This window comes from Telmatherina bonti (genome assembly GCF_933228915.1).
Source record: "Telmatherina bonti genome assembly, chromosome: 6".
NCBI classification, from domain to species: domain Eukaryota; kingdom Metazoa; phylum Chordata; class Actinopteri; order Atheriniformes; family Telmatherinidae; genus Telmatherina; species Telmatherina bonti.
Window position 1 is genome coordinate 36,927,443 of NC_136624.1, and position 16,150 is coordinate 36,943,592.

Sequence of the window (16,150 nt, forward strand, 5' to 3'; positions counted from 1 at the left end):
AGCTTGACATCAAAGTCTGCTAATTTCCCACTGATTTGAGTCAGGCGTGTTGCAGCCGGGAAACTCTGAACATCCGCAGGACTGCGGCCCACCTCTGGTCCTGTCTGATAAAATACAGTATTGAAAGATTCATGCATTTTACAACTTGCACATGAAGACTTTTTTTTTTTTTTTTTTTAAATAAAAACCCATTTTGTCACATACTAGAGATTGGATAAGGTCAACTTCAGCTTGTCCACAATCCCAGACTGACTTCTACACTGTATAGCAACAATTAGCAAACTTTGTTCCACTATTCTTGCCGCTGCAGTTTAAATAAAACCATTATTCTCCCACAAAAAAGCACATTTCTACCCTTTCAAATAGATTATTCGCCCAACATTAACATCTTATGGGTAAATAAAGCAACAAAAAACAGTTTTTCCAAGGTTTTATTTTTAGCTTAGCCATATTATGTAAGCCAAGACAAATGAATGAGGGTTAATCAGTTACAGATCTTTGGTTAGACATTCAATTACACAATATTTCATCAAATAAGTGTACAAAAATATATGATGTATTTATAAAACAATGCCGGAAGTCGAGCGGTCTTACAACCTAACACATAGCTAGATTTGGTTTTCTTTAGGAAACACTTTTTATTTTTTGTCAACTTTGATATAATGAATACTTGACTCTATTGTCGTCATGACAAAACTTGGCTAAAGTGAGAGTAAGAGCAGCATGGAGATGGTTTTTTACATGTAGAATGTAACAATATAAGAAAGGTATGTCTTTACAAATCATTAGCCAACATAACCTAGCATAACTGCCCAAGTTATATTTTAAGCTTTTATAGAAAACAATGCAGACAGTCAGCGATGTTAGGAGGGTAAAGATGTGACAGTTTATCCACAATGTGACTTTTATGCAAATCTGTTCTCACATCAAAGTAGTTCCAGTTTTACTTTGGTATTCCTCTGAATCATCTTTAGTAGTCAGAACAACATTTTGTGTGAAGAACTACAGTATCATACTAGTTATGTGCCTAAAATACAGTAAAGTCAGAAGTTGCATATCAAAATCGGTGCAACAGCAGCCTCTAGTGGTGCAGTAGGAAACTGATTTGCTTTTACATGGAGTGCAAAACCGCAACTTCATTCTCAACCAGTATCAGTGTTTATACAGAGAAGCATTGTTGAACTGATCAGATGAAATCATGATTAATACGCATCAAATTCACATAAAAATAAAACAATGTTAAATGAAAAGCTGAATGACAAAGCAAACAAAAACACTGGCCGATAACTTCTCTGTTCAATTAGCTTGTGTTTTCCACTGTGGTTATAACCACAGGCTCAAAGAGACACCACAAAACAAGCAGTTCCTAGTCACTTCTCAGCACTTTTTAAAATGTTTGCTGTCGTCAAAAATAGAAAATATCATGTGATAACAGACACCACCGCAGCTTTGGTCAGTAATAAAACAATATTAGTCCAAGGTTACAATAAACTAATTCTGTTAGTTCAAATATAAATTTAGGCAATAAAACTGAAACCACAATTGCACAATAATTATAAAAACACACATTCAGTTACTGCATATTAGACGTCCAGAAATATGAATAGTTTTCTTTTCACTGCCGTTACTTCAGCTGTGGCGAAGCGAAGAAGGAGCCCTGACAGAGAGATGCAGAGGTGGCTTTGCTCCTGCTCCCAAATCTAAAGATAAAAAAATGTCGGGGAATAAAAATGTTAACCTTTAAATTAGTATAAAATAGTTATTTTAAAACACAAAAACCTAAAACAGCTGTATTTTCTACATTTAGTTGAAAAATTTGCAAAAAGAATCGAAGCACTTTTGCATCTTTATTCTTCAGTTTGTAAAGAATAATGTGACTGTTCATCACTTTCTTCATGTAAATTGTTTCATATATACATAAAATTATGCCATAGTTTTGTATCTAGACCAGGACTGCCCAAGTCTGGTCCTCGAGATCTACCATCCTGAAACTCTCAGATGAATCTCTTCTCCAACACAACTGAATCAAACAGCTAAATTTCCTCTTCTGCATGTCGTTCAGCTCATCAGGTCTGGTAACGAGACATTTTTTTGATTGCATCTAATAGTTTCAGGTTTGTAGATTGGAGATCAAACTTGAACACCTCTGACTTATACACATAGATCAGATGCCAAAGTTAGAATATTGTAAAATTTAACTTCAATAAATAGAGATTAACAGTTTTTAATGTTATTGAATACAGAAGCTAAGACCAAATATTTTTTTAATTATTAACTAAAATGACCATAAAGTATAAACCATAAAGTATATGGCAGACTGTATAGCCCAGGGGTCGGCAACCCAAAATGTTGAAAGAGTCATACTGGACCAAAAAAACAAATATGTCCAGAGCCGCAAAAAATTAAAAGCCTAATATAAGCCTTATCATGAAGGCAACACATGCTTTATGTATCTATATTAGCCTACTATCAAAATGACTAAGTTGGCTACAAATACATAATGAGCCTTAATGATATGTTTATTTTCCCCGCAGTGCATCCTGTAGAGAATGACGCACCACGTGACGACTCTGTTGTACGATGCCGTCTCATGTTTAACTTCATTACTATATTAATGAGTTATGTTTCGTTGCTTTGATGAAATAAAAAATGCAATATAGAAATCCGATTTTTTTTATGTCATTTTTATTTTGAGGATTCGAAAAAACAAAAAATGGAATGTGCATAACGCGCCCCTTATCTGGGCAACAAACTGAGCGCAATAAAACGCAGCCTGCATTTATAAAAAAAAAAAAACAAATCAAATTAATACAGTTTGATTACTGTGCAAATGCCAAGCAAGTCAGTGCAAGGGTAAAACGCAGCAGCATCCTCTTCTCTTTAGACACGCAACCAACGCAGCTATCCTCCGACCTGAGCACCGTTACCAAGTGTCATTCCAGATATATACTGACAAAAATCAGAAATCATTTTTATAAAAACCTCCACTTTGTTACTCAATATGTGTCTAGGAAGGATTATGTTCTTACCCGTTTAATGTGACTTCTATTTTCGGACATCACTGGTCAGCTTCTCAACATGTAAGATGTAACTCGTGCTGAATTAATGTCCTTAATTTGCTGATCGGTGATGTTGCCGCCATTTTAATGGTCCTTTCCTCCACTGTCTTAGCGGAGAGGGGTATGTCTTTGATTTTCTGTATGATCTCGGTTTTGTTTTTGAAGTTAGCAAATACGTGTCCTGATATGTTGATGACTGACTCCTTCATGTAGTCACCATCTGTGTACGGTTTCCTATGCTTTATTATCTCCCAGGTTGCAACAAAACTTGCAGCAGTAGTGGAGTTTGGAGATGCAATCCACTTAAATCTATTTTTGCGCTTCTCTAATTTCTCCAGAAGTAATGCAATCGCACTTTTTGTGTCACTCCCAACTGGGTACTGGCTGCAAATGTAGCATGCTTTCCCTGGAAATGTCTTTCCACATGACTCTTTTTGTTATTTGACAACTTCTCGCTACAGAGCAAACATTCAGGCAATCCTTCCGCATTGGCAATGAATGCAAATGATTCGGTCCAAGAAACGTTGAATCCTCTGTTCTCCTCGGTTATTTTTCTCTTTTTCCCTTTTGGATCCATGGCGCATCACACAGCCCCGGTTTGTTGACAACAAACACCTGCATGACATCCTGCCCTGCTGATTGATAGGCTACGTGTGTCGCAGGCTATGACGCAAATCTTCCTTGACAGAAATGTTGAAATTTAATATTTATTCTACACATTTTTACAGCATTAGAAAACATTAAGAGTGTTTGTCCTCCTACAGAACCAGATCAAAACAAAAATATATATCTTTTTCCATTTTTAAAAAAAAAACTTTTTCAAAAAAGCTCCAGGGAGCCGCATGCGGCTCTAGAGCCGCGGGTTGCCGACCCCTGATATAGCCAGTAATAGAGCACATAGTAGCATCTAAAGCCAAGATAAGCTTCTGTCTCTTTCCTCTTTTTGGTGTCACCATTCTGGGGCCTTGCTAGCATATTTTTTCAAACAAATCTAAATACATGTATTATACATCATATTAATAGAAAAATGGTACAGGCAATTAAAATACACACTGAGGCGTCATCTAATCCTCCGTGTTACGTGTCGTAAGAGCTTATATGGACCCTTGTAATTTTGAAACTTGCTCTACTTTTTTTCTTTACATTTATTTAATGAGTGTCGTAAAGTTGAAACGACGTAAGTCGAGAACAGCCTGTACTTTCCCTCACATCTGTCTTCAGTGTGGCATCATTACGACTAGTTCATACCATCTAAAGCAACAAGATCGGAATGTAAAAAGCTAAGACGCCAAGACCAAAGAACCGCACATTTAAATAAATACATGTATAAATACAAAATAAATCTTCTCTCAATTAAGGCCATGTGCACGTGTAGCTAGGTATCTCAGAAGACAAAGATATTTTTCTACTATTTGACTTGTTGTCATCCACACGAAAGCTCAGATTTACGGCATTAAAAACGATTCTTTGAAAAACCTCTGACCAAAGTAAAGATTTACGAATACTACGTTTGAGCATCTACGTGTGGACATATGTAACCGGGGCTTTAGGTTTCAAAATGTCACTGCCTGTGACAAAATGCTCAACGTCACATGTGCGACCAGTGTTTATACCCAGAAATGGCATGGATACCCTCTGAACGTACGTAACAATGGGCTTATGCAGTTAGGTGTGGACAGGTTTTTTTTACAGGACAAGGTGGTGTGTGTCTTGTGTGTGTTATGAATTCACAGATTCATGGAAATAGTTTTTAGCCGCTGCTTATTAACAGGTTTAAGCCGACATTTGTGACTGCCGTAAAGGTGAAACTACCGCTGTAAACAAGCAACGATGATCAACATGATTTACGCAGTAGAGGGGTAAACCTGGCTACATGTATACATGGCCTAAATTTCAATGGAGGATTCATGGGAGCCAGTAAGTCAATCTGATATGATCGGTATTTCCCCCTGAATGAAAACTGCGTAAGAATAAAGCGGTCCTGTTTTATATCGGCGTTGTTCACCTGTTGGAATTGATTGTTTTTATTATTCCCTGAATATTGTTGCAGTGTAAAATAAGCAACACAGAAGAAATGTAATATATATATATATATATATATATATATATAAGACAGTGTAAACTTACAAGCTGGTCATGCGCTGAGACAGTGAGCTGGAGGAGGGTGTTTTAGCCATTATCTGATGTTCTGGAGTTGTCACTGGTCCCAGTATACTCACTGCAGAGAATAGAAGGACAATAGTTTCAGATGTTTACTTTACATGTTAAAAAATGTCATTTCTATCTTGAACATATTTCTCCATTCAGAGTAATTACACAGATGTAAGATGTGTCAGAACTGTCGAGCCTGTTTGTGAATTTATGTATGGCAGAGAAAGAAGGAACCAGAAATGCCGTCTGGATTTACAGTCACTATAAAAGATCATTTTAGCAGAAGATCAAACTACATGAAATTCAGATTACTCCCTGTGTTTGTGCATGTACAACAGACAGTTATTGACAGATAAACTTCCTGCTAGAGTCCTATTTTTTGTCCATGATGATACATAAACCTATAAAATCAAATGTGGGGTTCCCCAAGGATCAATCGTAGGCCCAGTACTTTTTAACCTGGATATGTTGCCACTTGGGGACATCATCAAGAGACACTGTGTTGATTTCTACAGCTATGCGGATGACACACAGCTTTACATCGCCGTGTCTCCTGATGGCTTAGAGCCACTTAATGTTCTTTTAAACTGTATTTCAGATATAAAGTCATGGATGGCAGAAAACCTTTTACAGCTCAACCAGGAGAAAAGTGAAGTTTTAATTGTCGGTCCTGAAGGCAAGAAAGAGATCCTTGTAATCCCTCACAGTGTGAGAAATCTGGGTGTTCTTCTTGACTCTGAGCTGGACTTTACATAACTAAACGTAACAAAAACAGGTTTTTATCTTCTTTAAAAAAAAATAAAAATAAAAAAATAAAATTAAAAAAAAATCGCCAGAGTCCGCCTACTTCTCTCTCTTCCCAGCACAGAGGTGCTGATGCTTTTATTTCCAGTAGATTAGATTACTGTAACGCCCTGCTCTCTGGTCTTCCCAAAAAGTCTGTTTCCTGCTTACAATTACAGCAGAATTCAGCGGAACGAGGACCAGAGGGCGGGAACACGTTGCACCAGTCTTAAAATTGCTGCATTGGCTTCCTGTGTGTTTCAGGATAGATTTTAAGATTCTTTTACTCATTTATAAATGTCTAAATAGTGTTGGGCCTTCTTATTTATCTGACCATTTTTTTAATTATGAGCCCTCGAGGACCCTGAGGTCCTCTGGTACCGGCCTTTTAGACCTTTTTCCATTATTATGGTCCTCGACTGTGGAACAGCCTTCTAGAGAGCCTTGGCTGCAAAGATTGGTGATGTTTTTAAGAAGAGCCTCAAGACCCACCTGTTTAGCTTTTAAGGTGAATTTAACTTTATTTTGTTTATTTTACTTTATTTTTAAATTATGTTGTTTAACTTCTTCTTTTTAACATTATTGTGAAATCATTTTATATTTATTTTTATAATTGTTGTTCATATTTCTAATTACTGTTTCTTAAGGTTATTTAACTGCTGTTTTTAACTCCAGTGTTTTCCTGATGGGGATCCTGCACGCTGGGGGCTCTGCCTGTTTGGTCTGGGGGCTGTTGCCAGGGCGACTGCTCCTGTTTGGGTGGTGCGGGGTCCAGCGCAGCAGCTTTACGGCTGGGAGGTGGCGGCCCCTATGTGCATGCAGGGACTGGCTCCTGGTGTGGATAGATTTCTAGATATTGTTTCCTGTGAAATATCTAAAACACCATTTTGCATGTCTAAATATGGATTCTAAAGGGGAATAGAGAGTTTTCAAAAAATCTGTGCACTAGACTAACAGTGTAGCAGAAGTGAGCCCACTTAATGGGGATGCACCTTAACGTGTGTGTTGAGGCCATCATACCATGCCAACTTGTTAAATGACTTTCTAAAATGTAATGAAACTCAGAGTTTAATGTTGTGGCATTCATGTTTTCTCACTGTTCAGTAATTTACCTTTCTGGCTTGGGATGTCAGTGTGGCGATCTCGATCCATGCCCATGTTATCTGGATAAGCAAAGCGACTCCAGTAGCTCTCTGAAATACTAAGCAAGCGCTCTACAACCTGTAAAAAATAGAAGACATCCAGTTTTTCTGGTTAAAAGCACAAAAATTATTCATCTTTAAGTAAAAACAAAAACTTGTACATCCTCAACCATGTGTTGTTTCATGAGCATTAAGGTGCATAAACATAAACTAGGACAGGGGTGGGGAACCCTGGTCCTTGAGGGCCACAATCCTGCAGGTTTTCCATGTATCTGTGGTCCACATCAAACAGATACAACAGCTTATCAAGATCTGAAAACTAATTCATTCATTTGAATCTGGGGTGTTGGAACAGGAAGACATGGAAAACTTTCAGGACGTTGGCCAAAGTTCTCAACCCCTGAACCAGGGAATTATTTTTTCTTCGTCAAGTTACCCTTGGTTGTCGACTGGTGTCATGCAGGATCGTCATGGGGTCTGGATCAGCAACGGCGTGGCCCACCAGGGTCGGACCAAACACCCTGGCCAGGTTATTTACATCCATCTTAGTATCCACACTTTGAGATACCCTAAAAAAAATAGTTTTCATAGCTGAAAGTTCTGATCTAACAACAACATGCAGAAATACTGAAATTTGAGTCATGCAAATTACTTCAGCAGGTGGATCATCAGACAGGCCAGTGTGTCTCGGTTGGGTTGAGGCAGCTCATTAATAGTCTGATATAACAGAGCAAGACAGTTGCCATCATCCTGGATTTCTGGAAAGGAAACATAAGTAGTTTAAAAAAACACCACCACCACAATGATCACTTTCTCCTCGTCTTTCACTGCAAATCCTCATTCTGAACATTATTTACGATGAGACTAAATCCGAGAAGTTAAGGTCGCAAAACAAATCTCACCAGCTGCTTCCAAAAAGGTTTTGTTGAGGTGGAAGGTGAGGAGTGGCTCTGGAAGGTTTCTAAGAAAGTCTTTGAGGACGCCTGTAATAACATTGATGTCCTCCACTTTGTTAAGAGGAGGCAGAGTCTTTCCTCTAATGAGCTTCTCCTTCAGCTCTTTCACCATGCGCTCATGACCAGAGACTCTGTAGAGGCCAACCTGGGGCAAAGAACAGATAAAGAAACCAGCTGTCATTATCCACAGCCTGCGATACTCTTATCACACTAAATTTAATTACTAATTAGAGAGAAATTATCTATTGTTATGGCTTGAAGGAAAGAATTAGTGTTAACATGGAGGTGAGAAGTAAACACAGACATTAATAAAGCCCTGATCTCACCTCATGAAGTCCTCTGCGCTCGATCTCTTTAATGCAGTAGATTACCAAAGCGGGGATCATCGGGGAGGTGGCTGGAGCAAAGTCAGCCAGAGTGGCCTTCACAAAAAACAACGTTTCAGTACGTGCAAAACATTTTAGTAGCGGTAGCATGCATATAGGAAATGGAAACCTGTACCTCTGCACTCTTAAAGGGAGTACCAATAGCAGTGGGATTACAGGGGAGGGGACAGTGGTCGCGACACTCTGGATGTGTCACCACCCGGCAGTCCTGGCAGCGAAGATACAGCTTGCCAAACTTTGTTCTTCTTCCACATGGCCCACAGAACTCAGACTTTATCACCTTAATGATGTCGAGGAGAGCGATTAAAATCTAACTAAACAACTGCTTGTGCTTACAAGAGAAGTAATAAAGTCTGTTTCCTCAACAAGACTTCAGTCTTACTGTTTTAGGAATGAAGTGGTGCTTCTTTCCCCCTCTGGCTCGAGGAGTTTGGAGCTGGGCTGGGAAATCGGAGATTGGTGTGCTGGGAGCCTCGCTGATCGTCTCAGATTGGTCAGTAGTGGTGGAGTCAGCCAAAACTGGAGCAACTGGAGGCAAAATCATGTTGGTCAGCTCAAAAAACCACTGAGGAAACGTGTAAAGCAGAATAAACTCAATGATGCAATGAGGGTTTTAAGCAGACTGTTTATAGGACTTTACAAGTTTAATTAATAGATTTAGATAAGAAAAATGAGGTAGAAAATAAACGTAATCTCACCGCTCCTTTTTCTGCTGCGTGTCCTGTAAGGCACAGTTTCAATGGTGGAGACGGCCTCCACCACACCACCATTTGCAGGCACGGTGATGGTCGTCTTGGCCACGATTGATTCATTAATCTACATTTCATAAACAAGATTTTTCATGTAATTTTCATAAAACATGACCATAATTATCTAAACTCAGCTCACATAAACATAATGTTTTTAAAATGTCATGGAACACAGTCAACTGCAGAGGTCAGTATTACCCTGTCTGATGGACGTCCGGTGGAGCGGGGCTTTTTTAAGGCCTGGGGAGGAATTTCTGAGTGTTTCCTGGAGGATTGCTGTGGATTAAAATATTGTTTTAGGTTAGTTAAGGTTAATATATTTACTCATTAACTGCATTTAAGCCTCCCTTGAGACAAAATATCTAAATCATAAGATCATCAGTGAGAGCAAGCAGGCTTTGAGCCAATATGTGAGTAAGAACATGACTCACTCGCTTCTGCCGTTTCTGCAGTCTCACATTCTTCATGACGGAAGAATCCCAGTCCTTCAGGGAAAATAATGAGAGGGAAAATATTACTTCTCAAGCCTTTATGAAATCTGCCGTTACTCTATTTGAAACAAACAAACAAAAAAAAAGAAAACATTTACCAAAGAATCATTTGTTTGGTCATAGCTGATGTCTGACAGCACTGAAGAAGCAGATTCATCAATTCTACTTAATCTGTAAAACAGATCGAAAGGAATTAGTAAAGGATGTGTTGTGGCTCCATCATATTGTTGTAAATTCCACATTTTTAATCATATTACACAAATCAACATTTTCATCTTGTTTAGTCATGTAAATTTCAACTTGAAACCAGATTTTTTTTTTCCACTTCATTGCTCTCAGTTTCTCTCATTGTACATAACATTTGTATAAAGACAATAAAGGGATTCTATTCTATTCTAAACAAAGATGCAGAACATTTTCTTCAGAACCAGATTAGACATTTCTAACCTCCGGCTGGAGTTCATGTTGGCTTTGGCAGCTTGTGCTGCCTGGGAGTGGGCACTAAGGAAGGCCAGGGCTGACCGCTGCTCCTCGCTTAAATGGACACTGCTTCCATTGTTCTCTGCAATCAGCAGCTCCCTGATCAGCTGTAGCTGCCGCTCCTTTTACACCAAGGAAGCCACAAGTTGACAGAAATAGGTCCACAGAGAAATATCATATAGTTAGTTAAAACAAACAAGTGCATGCTGAATTAGGTGACTGATGTTAATGCTCATTATGTAGACAGAAAAATCTGCCGGTTCGCTTTTTGCAATATTCCATAAACAACCATTTAACTTCACAAGATTCAAAATTTGTGTGACACCAACTAGTTTCTCGTAGACAGCCTCTGCCTTCTGTCGACGGCGGATCTCCACATCCACCTGGTTCCTAGCATGTTTTAGTTTGACCTCCAGGGCCCCCCTTTCTGTCTCGGTTTTGGCCAGAATCTCTTTACAGGAAACCAGCTCCTCGTCTGCCACCAACCATCTCTTACGGCAATCCTCAAAGTTTAATGCCAACTGGAGAAACTCTGCATTAACAAAACAGAAAATATAGTGTTGTATTATGTACATCTAATGTGTAAGAACTTGAACAGAAATATTTTTCACAGTTAATACATTAAAAAAAAAAAAAAAAAGGACAAAAAGACAGTGACACTTATTGAGAGTGAATAAATGACTTATTTGTATATAAACAGCTGATATGATCTTTAATCGACTAAATTAAAAGTAGGAAAGTTAGTGCTAAATATCTATTAACAGAATGTAATTTTTGTTGGTTTTGATTCACTAAATATCACTTTTTAGGATCCAAATGACAAAAATGCAACCATTTCACTTGTACTAACTATAACGCTGAAGCTGCACAAATATGTGCAGTGTGATCAGAGGCGCCATATGGGGGGGGAAATTAGGAAGAGAAGAGCCCCATGACTTGATCGGGGCCCAAAAAGATGTACAAACTATATAAGAAAAATCATTAAACCATCATTAAAAATAACTTTTTTCAAAAGTTGTAATAACATATAGCAGTAATATAAACTGATTAAACTGTTAAATGTATGCACTGTGATTTAACTGTGATTATTTATATATATATATATATATATATATATATATATATATATATATTTTAAATTATTATTATTTTTATTTATTTTTTTATTTTAGATATATATCAGCTTGAAGCAATTGAAGCAAAAACAAATCTAAAATTTATGATCAAGTGGTGGCATCTGTGTCATTGTCTTTTATAGGACCCAAAATTCCTGGCAAATACCACAACAAAGCTTGAAATAACTTACGTGGTTCAATGCTCTCATTGAGACCGTCCACCTGGTCTCTGAGACTCTGGAACTGGTTACACAGGTTCACCACAGACTCCATGGTGTCTCGGTGCTGCTGTCTTATCCAAAGATATCACCTTAGATTAGCAGAGAAAATGTAGTTATCCAGAAAGTACTACAACTTCTGTTTTAGCCATATCTTGTTGGCGTTAAAGTAGCTCCAACTTGGTGTTTTAATGAGAAACAATCCTTTCATTACATTTATAGAACTTAGTGAATAAATAAACAGTATAAGCACAGAACAAGATGTAATATGGTGGATTAAAACTTTACATTTAAACTTGCTAAAATCGCGTTTTATTAATTTTTACATCGGGTTTAACTCTTCTCGTGTTGGAACCAGCAACGTGTTTACATTCAGTTCAGCAGGTCTGAGCCGACCGTCACAGCAGGTGGCAAAAATCACATTAAAACAAGAATTACCTGCGCGATACCGTTCTTGTAACAGCGAGGTAGACATGGATTGTAACAGCGAACTAGAGCGTTAAAGAACAAGAGGTTTCGTGCTTTTTATTCCCACACCAGCAGCGCAGCCACACGAAGTTTGCACGTTCCTCCGCAAAGTTCAAAATCAGCGCCGGTTTTCTTCTTCGTGGCTTTAGGCGGAATGTTGACTGCTCTCTGTCGCCCCCACACCGTCAGAGCTGTAACTGCAGGGGCCGCGCTGTTTGTGTTGGATTTTGCCCTCCGGGGTAAATGAATGAAATTAAATTAAATGAAAAATACTTCATTAATCCCCTAAGTTAAATTCAGTATTGTAGTTTATAATTAACTTGAGGAGGTTTTGTTCCAAAGGCTGATGGCTGCTGGCAGGAATGATCTTCTGTATCTTTCAGTCTTCCATCGGACCTGAAGAAGCCTCTCACTGAACACACTTTTTTGTTTCTTCACTGTGTTGTGGAGAGAGTGCGAAGAATCATCCATCATCTTCATCGGCTTGTGCAGCATTCTTCTTTGGACAATCAGCTCCAGAGTTACTCCGAGCACAGAACCAGCTTTCTTGATCAGTTTGTTGATTCTCTTCAAGTATCTGGTTCTGATGCTACTACCCCAGCAGATGCTGCAAAGCTGACTGCACTCTCCACGACAGACTTATAGAAGATATGCAACATCTTGGTGCAGACGTTAAATGATCTCAGCTTCCTTAAAAAGTAAAGTCTGCGCTGACCTTTCTTAAATACTGTTATATATTTAAATTTATATACCTTTCTTAAATAATCTTAAATACTACTTATTCTCAATCAATGTGTTATATTTGTGACATTTATCACATGAATTGATATACAATGAATTCAGATTTACAGAAGGAATAACAAATTAGATTAGAAGCTGCTTTAGAAGAAATTTGCTTGTATGACATGAACACATTAAGTATTTACATTTTAAGAAAGTATTATCCAGGTTTTATATCATCATTCTTACTTTAGTCATTGATTAAAGTGTTGGATGGATGTAAAAGATTTCATATGAATCTCTTCCTTTTATCATCTGATGTTGGCATTTCAAATAGCACGGTCATGTAGAAAGTATCATGGAAGACTTTAATAAAACCATATATTCTGTATATCCATCATACTGATAATTATATACATAAAACTGGATTTTTTTTTATCTCTCAAAAACATCTAAAGACTTTCTGGTTTCAAACTGAGCAGAATCTGTGGACCACCTTAAAATATTCTTGTTTGTTTGACATGATAGCTGAACTTCTGAGCCACATATATCATTAACTCTGATACAAAGTTTGCTTTATTAGCACAAGATATGAGTTTCCAGCTGTACTAGTGGGTAATGTTGAGTGAAATAAAGCATGAAACCCTCAAAACACTTGGTAATTGTGTCCTGTCATCTTCGTTCTGGCAAATAGGATGCACACGGCAGGATCATTAATCAGCCACCGATGGCATATCTGGGTGCAGCAGCAGCTCTGCTGTGCAACATGTAATGAAAATAACACATTTACACTCACACACATTAAATGAAAAATTTCCATGCATATGTCCAATACATTATTTTGCACAGTTTGTCAACAGACTACCGCTGTTTTGTGTGTGCTCATTGGATTTTTTTTAAAGCAGTGGCTGTCTGATTTATCAATAAACTTTCCCCAAGAATTGCATGAGTGTCTTCTGAGCACTGCAAGTCCATTATTGTTGATTTAAGATAATAGGATCTGTCAGTCAATAGCATTCTCTGTCTTTATCAATAATTCATCTTTACAGGTACATTTCCTCTCGTCATGGATTTTACTGTCTATTGCACAAGTCGCTGTCTGCCGTTTCTGAAACTGGGTAGACTGATTTCACATGCTGTAAATATGCTATAAACATATTTGACCAGAAGAGAATGGGGGTAAAAATAATTTAGGAACAAGTCCTTTAAGAGGAGATCTCCCATCCACCATTATAAATGCACATTTTTAAAATGTACATATGCTTTCTGTTTTTTAAATTTATTACATTAGCAAGGTTATGAAGAAAGGGATTGTTTGCAGAGTTTACTCAGACAGACAACACCCAAAAATGAATGTAAAGCACCGTTTATCAGTAAGCTGATCAGTAAGTAACAAACACATTTACAACTCTCTTTTAAAAAAAAAAAGTAAGAAAAAAAGTGTTCACCTAAATAACAGCATCACATGTTTACATTTCTCTGTGTCAAAGATGGTTAGAAAACAGTTATTAAATGCAAAAATCACATCTTTTGCAGCATAACGGGTGTAAAAAAAAAAATTTTTAAAAAAGTGACAGGATGCTGCAAGTGCATCGAAGTTTCAGAGGGAGAGCTTGTGCTGACTCCAGAGTCGGGCCTCTTCAGTGGCACCACCAGAGGGTAATGCATCCACAAAGACCCTCATGGGTAACACTTGGCAGATAGTACATCTACTTACGAGTATATGCAGGAACAGAACACACCCCACTAGACATCCTGTGTATAATTGTGAACAAAAGGCAAAGTGGAGATTTAAGCAGATTTTTCCTGCCTTGTGTGCAGTTTCTCTGCAGTTTGGAGTCTAACAACCTTGACTGAGCTTTGATGAAGTAAAGTGCCGTATATCTGCCTTTTTTCTGTCCTTCTTGGCATCAAGCCTTTATTGAAGGTATGAGAGACACCAGAAATGTGGGTCATGAGGAAGGCATAAGCTGAAAAAAGACTCAGGAAGGGCATGAAAAAACATGGTCGTTGCAGTTACGTGTTAACCCCTTCAGCCCTTTACATTCTACTGTTAAAGAAACCGAGATCAGTAAACGGCAGAGGCGAGCACAAACCCTAAACATCTAAAATATAGTTAGTCCAGAAAAAGTAGCTGACAAGACAGTGTTACACTGATCATGTTTGTCATTTTAAGGTCTGCTGTTTCTGGTGGCGTTGAGTTAGATTATTAATCTGCATTATATTTTGATTTTACTGGAAGCAAGTCTGTGCATCACATTACAGCTTTATTGTACATTTTAGCTTCTTCTAGTTGGACATATAAACCAAAAAAGAAGTGAAGAGGCTTTGCAGGGATGACAGCAACAGTAGATGAGGATGTTTGCATACTGTAAGTGGACTGAGTGCGGCTCTTGTTGAATTAACAGTGAGGATCACTGCTGTGGAACGTCACCTGACATGTGAATGGATGTCTCCTGACTGTCAGTGCTGAAGGAATCTGTAGGTGTATGGAAAGAACTGGCCGACTTTGAGTACTCTCAAATGCTAAGTGCATATTGGTGCACTTGGAACTTCCCATCAATTGAATTATATGTGAAATCTCCCACTCACAGAGTGTTTACGGGAGAAAAAACTTCCCTTCACTGCTCCACATTTAAAGCATTATCATCACCACTGAAACCTGAGGCTTGGTAAACACTCTGCACAACAAATAACGCACACTGACAAGTGGATCAAACAGATCGTATTGTCCTGTTTTAGAAAAAAAAATGGGAGAGAACTTTATAAAAATAATATTTTTTATTGATTCCAGCTTGTTTGAGCAGTGTATCTTGTTGCTTTAAGGAAGTACAAGAACATTCAAACTAAAAGAATATAAACATCCCTGTTCACACAACACGCTTTATAAATAACCTAAATTGCCATCTATTGATGAAACTGTTATCTTAAGTTTAGTCAGTCCTGTGTTGTTCTCAAGAGAACAGCTATAATGAGTCAGGCAGTGCTCAGTGCTGAGGCTGAATCACAATGCATATATGACAGTGTTGCTTTTCCAAGAAATGCAGAAAACAGAAGGAATTGACACTCGTGCACTGGCTCAGTGTTAGTAGCTTCAACATATATACCGATGGAAATAGTTTAGAGAATTAAAATCCTCACTGTTAGTTTCTAACAGCAACCTGAATATTAAGGACATGAATCACAAAATAAAACAGAGCGCGTCAGAGAAAACGGCTTGGCATGACAGATGATTCAGACGTTGTAAATGCAACAGCGAATGAGTTAAAAGTTCAAATCCTCCAGTCTTTCTGAAGTAATAAGTGATGGTGCATCATGCTGAGAAAAGTAAGGAGGTACTGAGAGTTAAGTGATAATAAGTCCAGCTTCAAAGTCCGAGTGCTGCAGTTTCATCTATCACAGAGGCAACAGTGTGGTTTTCTGAGAGGGTCT

The 16,150-nt window shown here is 38.1% G+C and overlaps 1 protein-coding gene across 1 annotated transcript; it reads right to left on the minus strand.

The window, feature by feature from the left end:
- Window positions 1-1,624: 1,624 nt before the first annotated feature.
- On the minus strand, window positions 1,625-11,585 carry LOC306757637 (rac GTPase-activating protein 1-like; the record flags this gene model as incomplete). The annotated part of the gene is made up of 16 exons (XM_079242750.1): window positions 1,625-1,700; window positions 5,187-5,277; window positions 7,106-7,214; window positions 7,572-7,704; window positions 7,788-7,893; window positions 8,038-8,236; window positions 8,418-8,513; window positions 8,593-8,757; window positions 8,860-8,996; window positions 9,176-9,293; window positions 9,425-9,502; window positions 9,658-9,711; window positions 9,816-9,888; window positions 10,165-10,319; window positions 10,527-10,729; window positions 11,504-11,585. 16 exons carry the CDS (start codon window positions 11,583-11,585, stop codon window positions 1,625-1,627), a joined length of 1,875 nt encoding a protein of 624 aa, XP_079098876.1.
- Between the last annotated feature and the right edge of the window lie 4,565 nt (window positions 11,586-16,150).